Raw genomic sequence first — 22,631 nt, forward strand, 5'->3', positions numbered from 1 at the left:
ATGGTGGCATTCTCAGAAATGCTCCCAGATCCACGCGCAGGGCCAGGTAGGCAGGCAGAGCTTCAGAGTCTCAATGCGTGGATAAGACGATGGTGTAGAGAGGAGGGGTTTACATTCATTAGGAACTGGGGAAACTTCTGGAATGGGGGGAGCCTATACAGGAAGGATGGGCTCCACCTAAACCAAAGTGGAACCAGACTGCTGGCACTAAACATTAAAAAGGTTGTAGAGCAGTTTTTAAACTAGGAGATGGGGGGGAAAGCCGACTGCTGCAGAGGAGCATGTGGATCGGACAGAGACTTCTCTTAGGAGGTTATAGTCAGGAACAGAGGATGGAAGAGGATAAAGTAGGGGCCAGATCAGATGATAAACATTCACATAAAAAAGAATCTGACACATCAGAAAAGGGCAGACAAATAAACAGTGACAAGTTTTTAAAGTGCTTGTACACAAATGCTAAGAGTCTAAATAATAGGATGGGTGAACTAGAGTGCCTTGTGATAAAGGAGGATATTGATATAATAGGCATCACAGAAACCAGGTGGACTGAGAGCAATCAATGGGACACAATCATTCCAGGGTACAAAATTTATCAGAAGGACAGAACAGGTTGTGCGATGCGGGGGGGGGAGTGGCACTATATGTGAAAGAAAATGTACAATCAAATGAAGTAAAAATCTTAAGCAAATCCGCATGTTCCATAGAATCTCTATGGATAGAAATTTCATGCTCTAATAAGAATATAACATTAGGGATCTATTATCGACCACCTGACCAGGACGGTGATAGTGATGATGAAATGCTAAGGGAAATTAGAGAGGCTATCAAAATTAAGAACTCAATACTAGCGGGGGATTTCAATTATCCCCATATTGACTGGGAACATTTCACTTCAGGACGAAATGCAGAGATAAAATTTCTCAATACTTTAAATGACTGCTTCATGGAGCAGCTGGTACGGGAACCCACAAAGGGAGAGGCAACTCTAGATTTAGTCCTGAGTGGAGCGCAGAAGCTGGTCCAAGAGGTAACTATAGCAGGACCGCTTGGAAATAGTGACCATAATACAATAGCATTCAACATCCCTGTGGTGGGAAGACCATCTCAACAGCCCAACACTGTGGCATTTAATTTCAAAAGGGGGAAGTATGCAAAAATGAGGGGGTTAGTTAAACAGAAGTTAAAAAGTACAGTGACTAAAGTGAAATCGCTGCAAGCTGCGTGGGCGCTTTTTAAAGACACTATAATAGAGGCGCAACTGCAATGTATACCCCAAATTAAGAAACACAGTAAAAGAACTAAAAAAGAGCCACCGTGGCTTAACAACCATGTAAAAGAAGCAGTGAGAGATAAAAAGACTTCCTTTAAAAAGTGGAAGTCAATTCCTAGTGAAGCAAATAGAAAGGAGCATAAACACTGCCAAATTAAGTGCAAGAATGTAATAAGAAAAGCCAAAGAGGAGTTTGAAGAACGGCTAGCCAAAAACTCCAAAGGTAATAACAAAATGTTTAAGTATATCAGAAGCATGAAGCCTGCTAAACAACCAGTGGGGCCCCTTGATGATCGAGATACAAAAGGAGCGCTTAAAGACAATAAAGTCATTGCGGAGAAACTAAATGGATCCTTTGCTTCAGTCTTCACGGCTGAGGATGTTAGGGAGATTCCCAAACCTGAGCCGGCTTTTGTAGGTGACAAATCTGAGGAACTGTCACAGATTGAAGTGTCACGAGAGGAGGTTTTGGAATTAATTGATAAACTTAACATTAACAAGTCACCGGGACCAGATGGCATTCACCCAAGAGTTCTGAAAGAACTCAAATGTGAAGTTGCGAAACTGTTAACTAAGGTTGTAACCTGTCCTTTAAATCAGTTTCTGTACCCAATGACTGGAAGTTAGCTAATGTAATGCCAATATTTAAAAAGGGCTCTAGAGGTGATCCCGGCAATTACAGACCGGTAAGTCTAACGTCTGTACCAGGAAACTTAGTCAAAATAATAGTTAAGAATAAAATTGTCCGACACATAGAAAAACAAACTGTTGAGCAGTAGTTAACATGGTTTCTGTAAAGGGAAATCGTGTCTTACTAATCTATTAGAATTCTTTGAAGGGGTCAACAAACATGTGGACAAGGGGGATCCAGTGGACATAGTGTACTTAGATTTCCAGAAAGCCTTTGACAAGGTCCCTCACCAAAGACTCTTACGTAAATTAAGCTGCCATGGGATAAAAGGAAAGGTCCTTTCATGGATTGAGAACTGGCTAAAAGATAGGGAACAAAGAGTAGGAATTAACGGTAAATTCTCAGAATGGAGAGGTGTCATAACTATAAAGGGAAGGGTAACAGCTGTCCTGTGTACAGTACTATAAAATCCCTCCTGGCCAGAGACTCCAAAATCCTTTTCCCTGTAAAGGATTAAGAAGCTCAGGTAACCTGGCTGGCATCTGACCTAAAGGACCAATAAGGGGACAAGATACTTTCAAATCTTGGGGGGGGGGGGGGGGGGGGGGGGAAGGCTTTTGTTTGTGTTCTTTGTTTGGGAGTGTGTTCGTTCTCGGGACTGAGAGGGACCAGACATCAATCCAGGTTCTCCACATCTTTCTAAACAAGTCTCTCCTATTTCAAACTTGTAAGTAAATAGCCAGGCAAGGCGTGTTAGTTTTCCTTTGTTTTCTCAACTTGTAAATGTACCTTTTACTAGAGTGTTTATCTTTGTTTGCTGTACTTTGAACCTGAGACTAGAGGGGAGTCCTCTAAGCTCTTTAAGTTTGATTATCCTGTAAGGTTAATTTCCATACTGATTTTACAGAGATGATTTTTACCTTTTTTTCTTTAATTAAAAGCTTTCTTTTTAGAACCTGATTGATTTTTCCTTGTTTTAAGATCCAAGGGGTTTGGATCTTGATTCACCAGGAGTTGGTGGGAGGAAGGAGGGGGGATGGTTAATTTCTCCTTGTTGTAGATCCCAGGGGGGGTTGGAACTGTATTCACCAGGGAATTGGTGAAGGTTTTTCAAGGCTTCCCAGGGAGGGAAAAATTGAAATGGTGGCAGCGGAACCAGAGCTAAGCTGGTAGTTAAGCTTAGAAGTTTTCATGCAGGCCCCTACATTTGTACCCTAAAGTTCAAAGTGGGGATCCAGCCTTGACAAGAGGGGTAACTAGTGGTGTTCCCCAAGGGTCAGTCCTCGGACCGATCCTATTCAACTTTTTCATAAATGATCTGGAGAAAGGGGTAAACAGTGAGGTGGCAAAGTTTGCAGATGATACTAAACTGCTAAAGATAGTTAAGACCAAAGCACACTGAAGAACTTCAAAAAGATCTCACAAAACTAAGTGATTGGGCAACAAAATGGCAAATGAAATTTCATGTGGATAAATGTAAAGTAATGCACATTGGAAAAAATAACCCCAACTGTACATACAATATGATGGGGGCTAATTTAGCTACAACAAGTCAGGAAAAAGATCTTGGAGTCATCGTGGATAGTTCTCTGAAAATGTCCACGCACTGTGCAGAGGCGGTCAAAAAAGCAAACAGGATGTTAGGAATCATTAAAAAGGGGATAGAGAATAAGACTGAGAATATATTATTGCCCTTATATAAATCTATGGTACGCCCTCATCTCGAATACTGCGTACAGATGTGGTCTCCTCATCTCAAAAAAGATATACTGGCACTAGAAAAGGTTCAGAAAAGGGCAACTTAAATGATTAAGGCTGTGGAACGGGTCCCATATGAGGAGAGATTAAAGAGGCTAGGACTCTTCAGCTTGGAAAAGAGGAGACTAAGGGGGGATATGATAGAGGTATATAAAATCATGAGTGATGTGGAGAAAGTGGATAAGGAAAAGTTATTTACTTATTCCCATAATACAAGAACTAGGGGTCATCAAATGAAATTAATAGGCAGCAGGTTTAAAACAAATAAAAGGAAGTTCTTCTTCACGCAGCGCACAGTCAACTTGTGGAACTCCTTACCTGAGGAGGTTGTGAAGGCTAGGACTATAACAGAGTTTAAAAGAGAACTGGATAAATTCATGGTGGTTAAGTCCATTAATGGTTATTAGCCAGGACGGGTAGGAATGGTGTCCCTAGTCTCTGTCTGTCAGAGGGTGGAGATGGATGGCAGGAGAGAGATCACTTGATCTTTGCCTGTTAGGTTCACTCCCTCTGGGGCACCTGGCATTGGCCACTGTCAGTAGACAGGATACTGGGCTAGATGGACCTTTGGTCTGACCCGGTATGGCCTTTCTTATGTTCCTTTCGTATGGCTGGCCAAGTCTCTGTTCCAAATGTTAAGATGGGTCAAATTACAGTTTTTTACTCTTCCTTTTAACTTTGTAGGCATTTGTTTGTCACAGAGAGCTGGAGTCAGCTCCCTCCATTTGAACCACACAGCTTTTGTATGATGCTTGACATCACTCAGGAGAACAGCATCATCAGCAACAATTGATCCTAGGTATTTAAATTCTTTCACTCTCTTCTAAGCTCTCTGCCTGTGATATCCTATATAGTGAGTCCTCCTCTCTGTTATCATAGGCTTCGTCTTACCAATGTTCACTCAAAGTCCAGCCACTCAGAAGTATGTTGCCACTGGCTTGCAGGGTCTTAATTTTCCTCATATATTTGACTAAGTCATCAGTGAACAGCATGTTCCAAGGTGTTTCCCTTTGTATAGTCTCACTTATCGCATCCATGACAACTGCAAACAAAAAACAACACTTTCCCCTGATGCGGGCCAACGTTAACTGGAAATTCTCTAACTGTAGCCCCATTTAGTTTTGACTGCAGTAGTCACTCCATCATACATATGCTGGATAAGATGGATATATCTTCCTGGCACACCTCTCCATCAGAAATCCCGCTAAACTAGTTCTCTTGGTACATGATAATACACCTTCTGCAGGTTCACAAAGACCATACCCGGTTGCCATCTCTTTTCTATAAACCTCTCAGAGGATCCATAATGCAAATATGGCATCAGTTGTGCTCTTCCTAGCATGAATCCATACTGATCCTTCCAAATTTCAACAGTTCTACGTAGATGCTCTTCAGTAATCTTCTCCCATACTTTCATTGCATGGGACATCAGCTTAATTGGATGATAATTAGCACACTGTGTAATATCTTTTTTGTGTTTAAAAATAGGCAGCACCAACCTTTTACACCGTTCATCTGGCATTGTCCTTTTCTGAAGAATACCTTTCAACAACTTGTAAGATACTTGATTTCTTCCTTTCTCAATGACTTCACCACATCCTGTGGTACTTCATTTGGCCTAGATGCTTAAGTGCCTCTGTAACCTCTTCCTTTATCTGCCATGCACCAGTTTGGTTTCCTTGGGTTCTCCTCATTCTCATCATCACTCTTTCAAAATTATCACTCCAAACATTGATTCACCATTTGTTTGCAATATGCCATATTCATTTTTAATGTAAGCAAACTTTCATATCCTTCCTCATTTTCTTTTTTGACTTGGTGAGTCTCTAGATGGTCTTTTCTCCCTCATATCCTCCTAGTGGGTTATATAGTCATCACAGCCTAGACTTTTAGCTGTCACAACACCTCTTTTGGCCTCCTTTTTGGCTCCTGTATATGCCATCTTATCACAGCTACTGGCCTGCCATTTTTATTTGAAGGTTACCTTTTTTTCCCTCAGTGGATTCGCCACCAAATCTACTCTCTTATCCTTTTCGGCATTGGTTTAATTTCTAGGATTTCGTATGCCACTTCCAGCAAAGTTGACTTGAGTTTGAACCAGTTGTCGTCCACGTGCAGTCAGGAAGTCTACACGTTACTCCTTAATTGGATGAAGATTTTTTTCATTCTCATCTAAGTTTCCACCACTTAGGCTTTTCCAGTGCCCAGGGGTTCAGGTGCTTCCAAAGTCTCTGCATTCTGAAAACCACAAGGAAAAGTCTGTCCTGTCTCACAATGCACTTGCCAACTATTATCTTACAATTGATTATCCCTGATCTCTCTTATTATTATTAAAAGAAACTCAATTTAGGACTTGTGTCCTCTACCCGCATACCTTATGAGATGGCTTTCCCTCTTCTGAAAGAGTGTTTGCAATGGACAAGGCTATAGGATTATTTCCCCCTCTAAGTTTCTAGTTCCAAGGCCGTGCCCTCCATAGACTTTCATATCCACCTTCACAGTTCCAACATATGCATTTAGGGGCTTGTTTTCACTACCGCACTAAATCAGTGTGAGTGAAGACACAATAAGACTCTGTTAAGTCGAAGTTATGTTGCTCAGAGGAGTGGGTTTTTTTACACCACTGAGTGATGTAACTTACATCTACCTAAGTGGTAGTATAGAGATCTGCTCCAATAATTACCTTCTGATTGGGTGGTATGTTTTCGGTAAGGCACAACAACTCATCAAAACACTCCTCTTTTACCTTTTTGATCCTCTTCCCACATACTGTATGGATAGTTACCTCTTCCCAACACAGTTTTACAGCTAGCAGTTGGTCTGACATTCTGGTAACCAGGATCCTATGCCTCTGCACGGTTTCATCCATAATAATGCCAATGTCCTTTCAGAAGGTTGAACATCCTGAATTTTGTAACCTCTATCGGTATCTTGGCTTTGCAACCTTTCCATTTGGTCTCTTGTACACAGGCAATATTTACTCTTCCTAGGTGTGTCGCCTGCTAAAACTGATGAGTCCCACCTGCCCCAACAAGACTTATCCAATGGTATAAGAAGTTTTTTCCAATAGTATAATTTAATATATATTCTGAGCCAGTCATTTCATTGATGGAAGCTGTGGGCATTTCTGTTGCAAAAAATAAAATCAATGAAAAAAATTAAATTAATTTCTAATACCCATGAAGAGAGAGAGGTTGTCAGTGCTTATCTAGCACCTAGATACTACACTGTTTGGTCCAGATTTCTGCACAGCACAGGAGGGATGGTTAGTTTAGTCTTCATGGCAGTTTGGTCCTTCGATTCTCAGACTGCTAAAAATGGGGATTTTTCATTCAGCTTTTTTGAGATCTCCTTATGCAGAATATTTATTTGTTCTCTTAAAAGCTGAATAGAGTGGCTCAGGAGATCGTCACCCCAGCTATGCCATAAGCTTAGAAAGAGGCTGAAATTATTATTTAATTAATATATATAAAGAACAAGGGTTCTCAGACTTATTTTCATAGGGTGGACCACATCTTAATAGCGAGATGGGCTTGGGGAACACATCCTGTCGTATTTGCAATCATGTCATCGTTGTGGCACGCCAGCAATTGTTTGGGGACATAGTCGTTGCCATAGTAGATCAGACCAATGGCCCTTGTGACCCAGCATTAGTCAGCAGCACCAACAGTTGACATAGAAAGGTAGTATTAGGAAAGTATTTAATGCATTTCTAGCTTTACATTTTTCTAAAAAAAAAAAAAAAAAAAAAGTTTAGCAGGTGGAAATATGGGGGAAAGGCACCAGGACATCAGCTCTCTGCCAATCGCAGTCAAAACTCCTGAACAACAGGACAGCAAGGTATTCCGATGCTACGGTAAAGTGTGGCATGTAAATAGATAGAGAGAAGGGGAGAGCAAAGCAACTTTCAGAAGTACGCAATCTCTATTAAATGGGTTCACATTTATCATTCGCTACTCTCCCTCACCCTGTTAGCTGACATGTTAGAGTTAGTTAAAGTATGTAACTCATCATACTTCATCATAGAATTATTTCTCCTTCGTGCACAGTGGGTGGATACACAGAAAAATAACCCATGACAGAAACCTAAAAGCCCAAAACAAGAGATGTGTTTATGCCAAATTCTGTCCTGGTTTACCAGGTATATAACCATAATGAAATGAATAGAGCTACATGCGGTGTAGGTCACAGCAGAATGTTTAGGCTTTAATTTGCTCCCTATTTTTTTAATACAGGATTTATTTTAAATTTAATTATTTTGTTCTCTATTTTAAAATCATTATGAACAGACATCTGGGTTTTATGGCCTGGTAGGATCTTTTAAGCCTTGTGCTGTTCAGACAATCAACTATTTCAAGCTGTTCTATGTGCTGACCTTCAAAGCTGGAGTAACAGTAACAGCAACAGCAGCAGCTTGGGGGAGAATCCAGTATTTTCTGCAAAGCCAGGATTTCAAGCAAACAATTTTCTTTTTAAATCTGAGAAAAGCTTTAAAGTCTTCAGCCCCCCTGCCTCATCACACAAACAGCTGTTGCTGACATATCAACTTTTGTGCTGCACACCATGATGGCTTAGACTGAGCCACATCCATTGTCTTGAAGGCTTTTTTCCACCTCAGACATGGTCTTGAATGCTGCAAACAGAATCCTCTGAAACTCTTCTACCTCAAATGCAAAAATACTGTTGCTCACTTCTTACCAGGGTGGCTAAGTTTGAGTGGGAGGCTAGAAATGTTCAAGGCTGATATAATCAGTTTTAATTAAATGTTTAAACAATAATTAAACTAACCATCCCATTACTTGTCTTCACTCTTTCATGGACTGATTAATGGAAGATAATGTCACTAATGAACGGACTGTCATGGTATTATGTAGTATAGCACATCTCAGAGCCAGTCAGATTATGCCATCAAGCTAAATCACTTCATAATGTTTCATTGCTTAGCAGACCTCTAGGCAGGAGGGACATGGTCCTTGAGTGGTACTAGCTTAACATTTTTTTTAATAAAAGATATAAATCCTCATGAGTCAGGGCACAAGCCCGCCAGCATCTGCCTGAGTGCAGAAAAAACATCCCCTTGGGGCAAGTGTTTGGTTTTTTTGTAATAATTTTCCAGGGAGGGTTTTGATAGAACTGTTACGACCATTTGTGAAGTAATGGCTTGAATGTGCCAGTCATTTCTATTGGACATAAAATTATTAGTAAGCCAACAGTGTAGGAACTGAGTCCTGCTATGTTAGCCACAGATGCAAAGAAGACAACAAGCAGCCCTTCACTCAGATGCTAAGAGGGCTGCAGATGTGAGCTGAACACTTCCAGTTGTGTGAATATACCATCAAAGCGATATTGGGGGTGATCAGATGCGAAAGAACAAGCACTGATATTCCGTCTTCATTGGAAGGTAGGAGAGGGGCCTGAGGGTAGAGGAGAAAAGGTGGCTTTAAGACTTTTCTGACCAACCTGGGCCACCTTTTGTCTATACCAGGCACTTATATAATTTTACAATCATCTAAGGACAGCCATAGGGACCACTTTACTAGCAGAGGATTAAGCAGAGCACAATGCACTCCTCCACTACTGTCTGTCCTATGCTGTACTGTGCCACCCAAGGAATCTCCTGCAGCGGAGAGAATTCTTGGCTGCCCTTGAGTGTGGTTAGGCTAGTTGTTGGCCCTCAGCTATTTAGCCAAACCATGGAGTACAGTCCTGAATGGATATGGGAACAGACCGAACAGACCACTACCCTGAGAGGAGGTGGTGAGACTGCTATGAAGATGTACCATAATCAAAGAAACCTGAAACGTACAAAACTCCTTGATGGGAGTGTACAGGGAGATTTTGGCAAACCAGTAAAGTGCCTGAAACCACTATGGCTTATTGTTAAAAGCAGCCTATTCAGCAGTCTTAGCTTGACCAAGACATGAGGGGAAGGGGTTTGGGGTGTCACAGAAAGGGCAGCTTGGCCCCACGTCCTTCCTGATAAGAATTGTGTTGAAGTTGCTGATACGTGCATTTTAAAAGAGCAGGATGTGCCCCAGGAATGTCTGTTGGGGTCTCAAGGTGGCCAACTCTGGAAAAACCCACACCTGGTTAATCAATAATCAGAAGGAACCTCTTGCTTGACCATTGAAACTGCTTATTTAACAAGTTTTCTTTACGGGACATGTCATTCTATTACTAATGTATAAATAAGGGGGAAAAGTTTGAGATAGTTGGACTCTCCCTTTGGATACATCTTGCGGTCCCCACCGGAAGCCTGCCGCTGTGTCACCTGAGAGCCACACTCAGCTTCAGTAATTATCAAGGGTTGGGGGTGTTTTACTAATCTTGTTGCGGACGTGTGTAAGAGCTTGAGACTAAGTGAAGTTTAGCTTTAAGTGAAAGCACTCTTGTGTTGTCCTGTTTGTGCCGCCATCTATCGGTCGGACGGCCGTATCGCCCTGATTTATTTCCTGACACCACCTCGCATAGAGTAAAAGTTACCAAGAGCTTTGTGTTGAAAAAACTCCGGTTAACAGGAGCAGGGGACAAAGAACCAAAACTCTGTCTCTAACAGACTGGGCAGCCAGAAGACTCAGACGGGAGTGAAAAAATGCATTCTGGTCAAAATGTGGGGTGGCTTTGTTCCGGTAATTAAAATCTATCATGCCTTTGTGGCTCAGCTTTAGCAAAGTGTAAGGCTAGATACTATAGCTTTTGTTTGTTGGTCTTTAGCCTGACTTTTTTTCTCTGTGTACTTGGACCATTTGAGTCTTTTATACGAGTTGTGCACAATTCTCAAACAATCCTGCGAGGTGAAACAGTTCCTAGCCCCTGAGATGAAATTGGCGAGCTTAGTACCTACACTACTTAGGACCCTTTGGCAAGGTAGGGCACTTGTGGGACCGTCTGCTGACAGACACAAATAAAACACCTATTGATCATAGAAGAGACACAAATTTAAGGGGCCAAAAGAAATTATGGCCATTGCTGGTGATCCTGGACTACATAGAACTTTGGTCATTTTGGCAACTCCTATATATCCTACCATTATAAATGAATGAACTCAGAGAGATGAATAGGTCTTTTCCATCCCTAACTCCAATGAGCCTAATTTATATACCTTTAGGAGTATACTGAATTAAAAAAAAATTGTCTGAGTGAAGGTGTTGTCATGTAAAGCACATTTGTTAAGTTAATGATTGTGGATATGATTAAATGGTCTACAGAATGACCATAAAGTAATGTATTACCCATATTACCTGTTCAAATCTCTCAAATTGATTTCTGTAATATAATGTTGCTACAGTACTGAAATAATAAATACAGAAGTCATGGAAAGGAGCATAGCAATTAATTTGTGTCATCATGGAATCAATATTGTAGGAGGTAGCCTGAACCAAAAAAATGTCAGTGATATTTTTTTAAAATTTATTAAAAAGATGGTAGTGCTTTCTATAAATATACTATTGGGATTAACGTGTAAGGAATTCTTAGGCCATCGGAGAAAGTGGTTTAGTTTCCTGTTCATAGGTCTGCCTTGTTTCTGGTGCAAATTCTCTGTTTCTTTCTCCAGTAACTGAAATTAGGATTTTTTTTCTGCTGCTCCCACTGGAGTCCCTGAGAACAGAATCAAATCCAAATCCACGATCTACCATTTCTATTGTGTGCAAAGGTATGTAAATAGGTTTGATGTTTCCCATCTTAGCTCACCAAAACAATTCTATGTACAGCTTCATAGCTGTAGCCAGTCATATACTATACACCGTACGACCTACACATTTAATTTCCTCTGAGCAACCTTTTGTTTGTTCTTCATGAGGAGCTTTATTAACCTCCTGCTAGTTTGATGATGTAACTGCACCCGCTGTGTTAGTGATCATAGTGTGTGAAATGACTCCTTGGGAGATCAGTAGTGTGCTTCAAGTAAGGGGCAATGGATTGCCTGGTATTGGCAGATATTTAAAGTAACCAGCTATATTCAGTATCTGCATGCAAATTTTAATTAGCAGACTGGATTTCTACAGCTAGGGTTCCAAAGAGAAGTTAGTGAAAAATGTAAGCAGCCAGAAAGATAAGAAAAGCTGTATCATTTGTAACCTCATTCTGCCCTTTATGGGATTGTGTGTATAACTGATGGAACTGCAGGGCAATCTGTATCTGAGGCTAGAATGTGGTTCTTTGTTTTGGACTTTCTAAGGGTACATCTATACTACCCGCCGGATCGGGGATTGACTTATCACATCTCGTCTAGACACAATAAATTGATCCCTGAATCGACGCCTGTACTCTAGCAGTAAGCGGAGTCAACAGGGGAGCCGCGGTGGTCGATTCGCCGCCGTAAGGACAGCCAGGTAAGTCAAACTAAGATACTTCCACTTCAGCTACGCAAATAGCATAGCTAAAGTTACGTATCTTAGTTCGACCCCCCCCTCCTAGTGTAGCCCAGGTCTAAGACAAAACTCTGAACCAAACTAGCACGGAGTCTGCTCTGTGCAGCTCAACTGCCATGCCACATAGGCAGTTGTACATATCAGAGTGTGGTGGTTTCCAGCAGTTTTTATATTATTATTGGTTATCACTCAAACTGTTTTTATTTTTGTTCTTTAATATTATTGTGTGAAAGTCAGACATTGAGAATGTAGTTGGGTCTATGCAAATAGCCCCACATAATTCTTTGAGTGCACTTCTAGTCTCATCTGCATTACCGTTTGTGATGTCAGTACTAGAACACTGAATATAAGATGCTAGCTGGGCCAAATTGTGTGGTGACTTTTCCTATTTGAATTCATTCCATTTTCATGTTGTTTTTTTTATAATCCAAAGAACAGCCCTATATGTTCAGCCTGAAATAACTATTTTTTAGGCTTTGCTAAATTCAATTTTTCTTTAAAAAAAAAAAAATCAGTTGATGATATCAAGGCTTATTTTAAAATCTTTTTTTTTTATTGATCTAAATGTTCAGTTGTGGAAAATTATGGTGGCTTAGACAATTTAATGACCAACGCAGAGATTCAATAAGTTAACTGTCAGACAGAGGACTAGAGAACTCCCAGTGATGTGAAATGTGTATAACACACTGTCTAATTATATTAGAGGTGAATTTTGTGGTGTCTCGGGTAGGTAGGCATAACAAATAATAATTTCTGTGCTGTGCAAGCTCTGGGAAGTGAGATGGTGGCTGACAGAGATGGTCCCTGAGAGTCCAAGGCCAAAGAGAAGGGAGGGAGAAGAGTTCTTACAGGGCGTTGCAAGGATCCAGGAGAAGCGAATCTAAACAAACACTTTCTTTACTTTGCTTTAGGCAACAAGCCATTTGGAGTTGGTCATTCTCCTTTGACCCATCTTCTGCTTCATGTGCTTATGAAGCGTCTGGCTGTACTGGTTATGAACCGCTGTTAAGTGGGGACAAACACAAATCTATCTTTGATTAAGTCCACATCAAAAGCAGTGACAGCCTTTCTTGGTCAAGTCCTGTGACAGGGGCCTGGATTATTTCACGCAGCTTGAATCTCTGAGCAACTTTGAGCTGTCCTACCTCAGTTGGACCCAGATCACGACCCATTTGGAAATCTTTAACAAACAGCTGGCCAACCCTTTTACTTCTCTGGCCAGACTCATCTTACCCTCCCCCCGCTATTGCTCATTTCTCCTTAGCCTGCATGTTCTCTAACATCTTTCCGCCTTTGGACTCTGATCCTCCTGTTGGGAAGGCAGAACAGCGCACAGATTCTTCCGACTGCTGGCTGGGCTCTGAGGCAGCCAGAAGGTTTCCTAGGGGATGAAGGACTTCAGAGCAGCCCAAATATCTGCAAGAAGCACAAGGAGCCTCTTTGTGCCTAGCTGTGAAGCAGTCTTAACAAAGTAAGATTTCAAAGGCCTTGTGTGAGCGCAAATGAGCCCTCCCCACCCCACCAGATAAGAATACCAATACCAGGGGTCTCCCACATTGCATGTGAGTACCTTAACTACTGAGCTAAAGGGAATGAAGGAGGTCCTAGTTTCTCATTCCCTCCCCCCAACCCTGTGTGGCCATTTTTTGTGGAGTTATGAGCCTGTCTGCAGGGCTTAATATGGTAGATGTGCTCAGAGGCTGCCTATTTCTCCCCCTCCCCCCCGAGTTTATGAATCGCACTAGGGCTTAGGCACTTGGCGTGAGGCAGAAGCCCACCTGTTCAGAGGCAGAAACATGGGCACTTTTACTGCAAAAAGTTTAAGCTCCAAGTGAGTCTAGGCACTTATAGGGTTAGGCAGCAGCTGAGTGGGGGGGTTGTGTATGAATACCAATGGTGAAGATGCACACTTGGTGTCCGTGAGTGACAACTATTCTGCCAGCTTGCTTCCTGGTAGGTGGAATGGATATTGTGTGTCTTAGGTGTAGGATAGGAGAAGAGAGATTAAAAAATAAATAAATTTCCTTCGTCTATCTAGGTATGTGTCACAGTGGGTATGTACTGGTATCTCTTCACTTTTTTACCTTTATGTTGTTGGCCTTTCAGTGGAGGGACCATGTCTTGCTCCTCTTTTTTATAGTGCCTAGCACAGGTAGGCACCAATCCTAACTGGGTGTTACCACAAGATAAATTGTGATTAAAAATAGTAATTTTGTAACAAAATTTATTTTTGCTCTGTAGATACAAATCCCAAACATCAACAAACAAAATTCCAGTGGAAAAATACTAGCCATTAACAATGAAAACTTATTTAATAAATAGAACTTTGGCATTCAAAATTCTAGCTGTAAACCCTACTATAAAAAAATTACAAAAAGAGGCAATAACCACAGAGCTAAAGGTGAGCCACCCAGTGGCGCCTTTTACTTTTTACACTGAATGCATTTTGATTAAGTCATGACAACTCTATTTACACATGAGGTATTCTGAGCGGTTCGAAAACAGAACCCAATTTACATAACTACCAGCCTTTGGAGACTAAGCCAGTACATATGTCAGCTGTGCTTTTAAAAGTTAGACTCAGCCCCTCCTCTCCACTGATTACCAATGAGATATTGTAGTTAATATATACAAAATTATCATTTTGATTGAATTTCCTGCTCACTCTTCCTGTCAGAAAAACTGGACTGCTAAAATCACCTAACTTACAAGATGTATGCCTAGTACCTATAGCATTTAGTACATATTTCTAGATATTATGCAAGAGGCTCCTTAATGTCAAAGCCTAAAAACAAAAGATCCGTAGTTAGAGCAAACAAGGTGCAATAATTATTGACATTCTTCTAGCTCAACTAAAATTCATTGGGACTATATACATTTACTGAAGGCAAAAAAGGCACAAAGGTATGCAGCAGTGGAATTAATACTGCTGATCAGCTGTCATACAAAATCTGTTTATATAATCTTCAATAGCCACTGGTTTGTTTTCATATTTTAAAAATGTTGATTGTTTGAAGCAATCAATCGAAATATTTCCCCATGCATCAGAAAAACCTGTTGTATCAATTCCATTAAAAGAACAAAATTCTAATTCCAGTTACGCCCATGCAGCCCCACTTATGTCATTGAGGGTAACATAAGTGAGGGCAAAATTCAGGTGTCAGGTACCTGAAGAGGGATTTCCCTCCTTCCTTGTATCCTCTTATCTTTAAAAGAGCAAGCAGGATAATTTTTTCCTCTAACTAAAAGTGATAAGAAATCTTCAGAAATGGGCAGAGCAAAATAACTTTGGCTCTTACAGCTACATCTATTGGCAGTTTTAAAATGTTGTTGCCTGAGTTGGTGGTCATAGCAACCGCAATAAATTACAGAAGTACATCACTATAAACCTACACATCTGAGGCTAAGAATCTAAGTTAAGTTTGCACAATTGAGCTGAACTACTTATATACAGTAAATACATAGCATCTTTTATAGCTTGCCCAAAGACAACTACTTCCCAAGCCATTTTTAAAATACATTCTTGAATACAGTAGTTATTTACTGTAAGTATCACCTAAAGGATTGTAGAAATTAAACTGAAACTATACAAAAATTGCTGTACTCGTTTCTCTGTAAGTCCACTATTAGACAGAATGGGACAGTATCCACTCATTAGACATTTTTTTTAGCCCTTGAGATTGTCTCTAAGTTATGGCAAAAAGTTGTCATGACTAAATCAGTTTCAGTAATGCCACTGTTAACGTTTGTTAATCAACCATATCATATTAAATATGTCGAATGAGACCACACACACTCTACTTTTTAACCAGTTAAACAATCATGCATATCTTACTTAGACAAAGCTTATTCTGTTTGGAGACATCTGTAAACTGATGCATATATAACAATAGCTCCTACAACAGCAGGCCCAATTTTAAGAAATCAAAGAAAAGGAAAAATACTTATTCTTTGTGGTCACTTAATTCTAACCTTATCAGTAATTTGTATCTTTGGCTCATCACATCTGCCATTTCTCTCCCTGCTTTAATTTGACTGAGGCAGATAAACTCAGTGTTACTTTAAAAATCAAGTGCTCTATATTTTAATGTAAATACAATTGGTGCTCTAATATAACAGAGAAAAAAATGCAGAATTACAGCATCATCATTCACAATAGTGCAACTAAAAAAAATAAATCAAGACTTTCATACTGGGAGAACCTTCTATAATACTTTTGAACCATAGAACTTCTTTCCAAGGATCTCTAAGTGCTTTATAAACATTAATTTATTAATCACAACTCCCCAGTGCAGTATCCCCATTTTTGAGATGGGGAAACTGAGGCGCAGAGGTTAAGTGACCTGCTGAGCATCACACAGGGAGGTCCTGGCACAGATAAAAACAGAATCTGCTGTTCCCTTCTGTAACACTACACTACTATCCCTCCAATATGTGCCTATGCGATTTAAAACAGCAGTACATTTCCCTTTTATAGGCTGATTTTTTGTGTGTCTTTTCTGCTTATTGAAGTATGGTGTTGCTTAGACATGGATTGCCTCCCTTTTACCCCACCAAATACTCTTAGTTGACTGTCTGAAGTCAGTCATGTTGAATTCCTGACACTAGACAAATTTGCTATAAACACAGGATAATGACTTCACTTCAGGGCCAAGCAGAAAGAAAGTGAAAGTAAGTAGTTATTAAAACTACTAATCAAAACAGCAACCACTAAGTTATAGGCAAAGAGTCCTTATTTTCAGTTTTGCCCTAATGTGAAAGTCCCTCTTTAAAGTTGTGTCAATAATTCTTCTACAAACTCCAATTTTTAGGCAATTAAAAAAAAAACCCCTAAAAACCAAGTTCTGGGCAAAAAAATAGCTTCTTTCTTAGCCCCAGAGTATTTTTTAAAAAATGTAAAGATTACGCTGTTCATTTGTAAGGATGGAAGACTTAATGCTCCCAAAGTTGCTGCTTCAGTCTGAGTAAATCTGCATTTGAAAAATACTGAGAACCATTAATATAAACACTAAAATAGATTTTCACAGATCTAGGCCAGGTGTAGGGACAGTTTAGCAAGCAAGACCTGTTGAATAAATAAGCCCATGTAATAGTTAGAAAAGACTGACCAGAAGATTTTTAAATCACCAAGTTCATAACAATGACATTTAAACACTCTTTGTAACACAAAACAGAAGGCTGAAAATTTCAACGTTAAAATCAGCAATGTCAATCCACATTATCCTTAAGCTATTTTTTGTTTTTAACAAATGGTGAAAATTAAATATAGATATTAATGTCAGAAAAAACAAAAACAGCCATTCCTTTACCACAGTTTGCTGTCTTTCAGCCTACTTTGTCATGGCCCATAAGCTTACTAACTAAAGATTTCTAATGCTGTCAGCACTGTACTGTCAGCTATAATAACTGCACAAGCAAGCTGCAGCTATTTGCTCTCAAACTTTTTTAATTTTTAAATGTGTTTGCAGTCTTTTATGATTGATTCTCATTGTCTAACATTAATAATGCAGCTTGACAGCCATTTTGGTCAGGTCAGCATTTGAAGGCAGAACTTATTTGCTGTGTTTGTCTCCAGTGAAATAGAGAGATCCTTGTTTTACAGTTACCCAGCTAAGTTCTGATCATAGAATCGTTTTGCGGGCGTGCTAATATTCTATCAGTCCTGCAGGGGCAGTCTTGCACTGGATAACCATGTGTTCATGTATTTTTTAAAAAGTAATCCTTTCCTGCAGGACTGGAAAAATCTACAAGTCCTGCACACCACACAACATGATAGAGTCTGACAATAACATTCTGAGCTTTCAGCACTAAGAGGCAGAAAAAAGTTTGTACAGGCCCAGATGCTGCAAGATTTGGGTTGTTCATTACCTTCAGGAGGCCTGCAGGATTGGGCCCTGGATATATAGGATGAACACATTTAAAACAGAGGTTGTAGACAGAAAATAACTACAGTACACACACCATGAGACGTCTCCAGTGTCATTATTCTGACAGAAAGCCAGTCTTAAGAGTTACAGCAGCTGGCTTTTGTGGGTTTGTGTCACAGTCTTCATATTACTGAAACAAAAGTTTTTAAGTAACGTGTTAAAAGATAGAGATATGAGGAAGGCTAACTAGGATTCTATGATTCAAACATCTCAATCTGATGGTACCACATTCACATACAGAGTTTATTTGCCTAGACTGTTGCTGGATAAAATAAAAACCCTAATAATCAACAGGGATCAGCTGCTGAAACCGCTCCTTCTTTCCCTTACCTAATTCACGAGGCAATTCTAGAAAGAGCAACCACCTTTTGTAGTAGTCAAAGACCACCCCAATTGCAGTTTCCAACATGATGTGTTTTGCAGAAGCATCTGGCTCCACTGTCCATATTTTCTCTACACCTTTGGGTGCTTGAACCTGTCACTCCAGCCTTTCAATTCGGACAGTGCAACTCCAACCTCTGATGAAGGAAAGTAAGTACAGTAGTAACAATAGTGCCTTTTTCTGAGACTTTGCTTTGACTCCGGAAAACAATATAACCACACAAATTGTTTAAATGAGCCACGAGGGAGGAAATAAAATCCTACATCTCTAATGGGAACATTCTTCACAGCTTGGTCCTACATTCAGTAGTTTGGAGAACACAGATTTTCTTGAGATCTGTACCACTCTCTTCAAATTAAGATTTCCCCACCATCCCCCAAATTAAATATGCACAACCCTCAGACCCACCAGACACCCATGTGCAGCTCATATACAGTATGCAATCTTCCCATATGGCTCCTTCATAGAAATGCAAAGATCTGTAACACAGCAGTATTTAATAATGTAGTCATTGCTGTGAGACAAAATTTTATCATTGGGTAACGCAGTTGTCTCCCATGTCCTGAGCATAATGGTCTGATATTATAGTCCTCAGTTCATCAATATCCTTCCGTAATTGACACACCTCTGAGAGTTTCTTGGTGAGAGTTTCTGTGCTGTGGTAATTCTCATTCTCTTCAGCTGAACAGCTCATTGCTGTGAAAAACAAGCCACAGCTAGAGCTTAGCATGCAACCACATAGCTTACACATTCACCCACTTCAAAGAGTGCACATATGGTTTTTAGTTAATAATACCTGGACAAACCTTGCTTTAATAGAATGAAAAGCCATCAAAATGCAGTATTCAGTGCACTTACAACCATACACTATTCCTTTTTTTAATCTAATGTAGCTCTTTCAAAGTGGCAATGGAAAAACCTAAAGGGCAGATTGACTACACAACTTTACAGGGGGCTCCTGCCAATAGAAAGTGTACTGGGTGGGATAGAGAATGGTGGCAGCACAACTTTCTCCCCAAGAGTCTGGTGGGAGAGAGGCACAGCCCATAAGCAGGTGGTGACAGGTCTGGGCAACCTGGTGGAGTGCAATGCATACAGGATGTGTTGTTTTTGTAGCCTGGGACAGCAGGAGTATGCATATCAAACAGAGATTCAATTTACTCTCCCTGGGACCTCACGGAGTAAAACCACCATTCGGCCAACCCCTTCAAATGCTGTGTAGGTAACAGAAATCAGAACTACACACGTATCAATTCCTGCCCCCATAGTCACTAATCCATAAACGTGGCTGGTCTGCAACAGCTCTCTATTAATAAGAATTAGTGAGGTCCTATATTTTCTTTAATTTATACTGGCTCATGTTGTGATCCTACTGGATCTCACAAATCAAGTCAGATTAATAATCAGTTGGGAGATCTCAGTGCAACACCTATTTGCTTCAGGAGGTGGATTCTATTAGTAGTAAACCTTTGTTATTGAAAGCATCCCTTTTGGATGTGTTGTAAACCTGGAGTCTTGACTACTTATACTTATTCAAGATCACACGACACAGTAAAATTATGTGTATTAATGCCAGTATACTGTCTCATCTGCAAGTATACTAACAACATATATAATTTTCTCCACTTCTTCTCCTAACCTGTTGGGTATGTTGTGTGCTACTACTCTATAAAATGGTTCCTGGTTACGATTTGGTCATAGCATATACATTTGAAAAGAGCTTTGGGATCTTTGTGGTAAGAAGCACATGGGGAATTGCTACATTTTAGCAGGCTGAATTCTGCCTCTCCTCTATATCTTATAACCTGAAGGACATTAACAGGAAATACTTAATAGCTTGGACTAGTAACTGCATGACTAAGAACACTTGAAAAATATACAAAAAGTGTTGTTTAGTTTTCTACATGGTTACCAGAAAGTACAAGTCTCAGCCAGCCCAAACTAGATTCCATTGCTATAGACTGTGGTTTCTCAATGTCAAAGTACAATATAAATATTGCAAGATAATATCACTTACATCTGATTCCCAGCAGTAAGGAGAGGTTAGGCTCCTTGCCCTGAGCTCTCTGGGTAAGAATACTGCATAGTGCTTTCAAGTCAAACAAACAATGGGACATTTCTTTGAACAACTGGTCAGCCACCGGCATCTTTTCAGACACTGGCTGTCTGGACTGTTCCATCTGGCATATCTGCTCCCTCAAAAAGGCATTCTCTTCCATTAGTCTTTGGTTCTTTGTGAAAATAAAGAAAGAAAAAAAAAAGGGCTGTGTCATTTTCTTCACCTAATACTAGTCCACACCAGTTGTAGACTTCTCAAAACATTCACCATACAAAAAAGCAGCATGTTTTCTGTTTCAGACACTGAACAATGTGAATTAAACTGAATGGACTTAGATAAATGATGGCATGTATTAACTGGCAGATTTAGGGCCTACTCAGATTTTAAAAAATAAACATTAAAAATAAACCATCCATATCAAAGCTTCCAGGCTAGAGCACTCTCAAAGTGTGAATGGCAATAAATCCCCACCTATGTGTCTGTTTCATTCATTTATTGTGTTTTGTCATTACTCTAAAGAGTAAGCTCTTCAGGGCAGGCACTGGCTCTTTACTACATGCCTGCACAGCATCTAGCACAATGGGGCCCTACTGTGGTAGAAATATTTTTATAAGGGATTTCTAATTACTTACTTCAAGCAGAGTTTTATTTAACTGCTGTATATGCCTTTCTTTTTCTTCAGTCTCATTTGTCATCTTCTGCATTGTCAGTTTCCCTTGCAAAAGCTTTTCTTCCATAGACTAGATAGAATAAAAACAGGAATAAATGACTTAATTCTTGTATCTTGTCAGTTGGGGTATATTGTGGTACATCGGGATAAATTTTGTTGATTTACTGTACTTGTTATGTTCAGATTTACTTGCTCCTCATCTATTTATTTCACCACCTTCCTATCGGCAGTTAAATGACTCTGCATTTATCTATAGGAACAGCTTCCTCTAGCGGTCAGTTGGGGAGCAATCTCTGTAGGATACTGACTATTTCTAGTCAGAAAAAATTTTAAGTTATCGGGTAGGTCCACACTACCTGCCCGATTCGGTGCGTAGAGATCGATCTTCTGGGATCGATTTATCGAGTCTCATCTGGACGCGATAAATCGATCCCAGAAGCGCTCCCCCGTCGACTGCGGAACTCCTGCTCGCCGAGAGGCGGAAGCGCTGTCGACGGGGGAGCTTGCCTGCGCTGCGTGGACCCACAATAAGTAAACTTAGTTCAATCTAGGAAACGTCGACTTCAGCTACACTATTCTCGTAGCTGAAGTTGCGTTTCCTAGATCGATCCCCCGCCCCAGTGCGGACCAGCAATATTACTGTAGAAGTCTAAGGGTTTTCTCTGAGGTTTGATAAGTGTCTTCTTCATAAACACAAATACTTGTGGATTTTAAATAGGGAAAAAATGCATGGAGTCTAAAATTACTGTTCATTATAATTTATTACAAGCAGATATTTCCTTTTTATGAGGAATGTCTTAACGCCCACTAAGTATCAATTTTATGCTAATTTCATTGTGACTAACAAGATGTTCTTTTCACCTTTCTTTTTCCATTTTTAAGAATATGGAAACAACCCCCTCCTTTGAGTACTGTCTGACAGATGGTGAATTTGATGCTCAATTCAGATTGAAGGCCTTTTTGGCCTTTGATGATAAGTCTTGATATGGTACAGTTACTTTAATTTTCTACAAAATTATTTTTAAACACCTGAACTGTGCAGTGAGGGTGAAAGAATCCTGATTAAACAAGTGGCTCCAAGGTAAAATAATTTAATAGCTTTTGGGTCACTTCAGCTGTCCAAATGATTATCCTAGCAGTTACAAACCAGCAATAACTTTCTCTGAACCTATTGCTAATAAATACTCAGTTTCTCAGATTTGATTCCTACATTGACCAAAAAGATCAACGGCTCTTGAGTATGCTTTAGTGGTCTCACCTCACTGTCTTTTTGACAGCTGACTGCTTAAATAACAATAAACCCATTTTATAAAGCTTCTTAAGGTTGTAGAAAACAGACACAGGACAAATTTCACCCTCAATTGGGTCAAAGTTTTTGCAATATCAGCTCATCTGAGACAATGATTTTGATCTCATGAGAAATTCACACCATTGCTTAATTTCCTTTGCCTAGCTTTTAAAATATCTATCTATCTCAGATGATAAACACATTTGTCAGACTCCATTCATCTAAAACACTTATCTGTACTTATTGTATGTCACTGTGACGCAACATTCCATGT

At 40.0% G+C, this 22,631-nt stretch overlaps 1 protein-coding gene and 1 long non-coding RNA gene across 7 annotated transcripts in view; one reads left to right on the plus strand and one right to left on the minus strand.

The window, feature by feature from the left end:
• The window catches only part of LOC103306789 (uncharacterized), a 50,075-nt gene that overhangs the window by 18,114 nt on the left and 9,330 nt on the right, over positions 1-22,631 (plus strand). For 2 of the 3 annotated variants that reach the window (XR_010599596.1, XR_509685.4), the window contains exons 2-3: positions 11,215-11,313; positions 11,839-11,992. This is a non-coding gene — a long non-coding RNA (uncharacterized LOC103306789). Of the gene's footprint in view, positions 1-11,214; positions 11,314-11,838; positions 11,993-12,942; positions 17,001-22,631 lie in introns of those variants that run through there. The other variant, XR_010599597.1, reaches the window with a different exon arrangement.
• Positions 1-22,631, minus strand: part of CEP85L (centrosomal protein 85 like) — a 193,651-nt gene that overhangs the window by 11,616 nt on the left and 159,404 nt on the right. For 2 of the 4 annotated variants that reach the window (XM_042847659.2, XM_008175922.4), the window contains 3 exons: positions 21,032-21,139; positions 20,358-20,571; positions 14,239-19,036 (listed from right to left, as the gene is read on the minus strand). The exons of 1 other annotated variant lie outside the window; for it this stretch is intronic. In XM_042847659.2, coding sequence (XP_042703593.2) covers positions 18,873-19,036; positions 20,358-20,571; positions 21,032-21,139 — 486 coding nt within the window. In that variant the 3' untranslated portion in view covers positions 14,239-18,872. Of the gene's footprint in view, positions 1-14,238; positions 19,037-20,357; positions 20,572-21,031; positions 21,140-22,631 lie in introns of those variants that run through there. One more of the 4 variants, XM_042847658.2, reaches the window with a different exon arrangement.

Source organism: Chrysemys picta, chromosome 3 (genome assembly GCF_011386835.1).
Source record: "Chrysemys picta bellii isolate R12L10 chromosome 3, ASM1138683v2, whole genome shotgun sequence".
NCBI lineage: Eukaryota > Metazoa > Chordata > Testudines > Emydidae > Chrysemys > Chrysemys picta.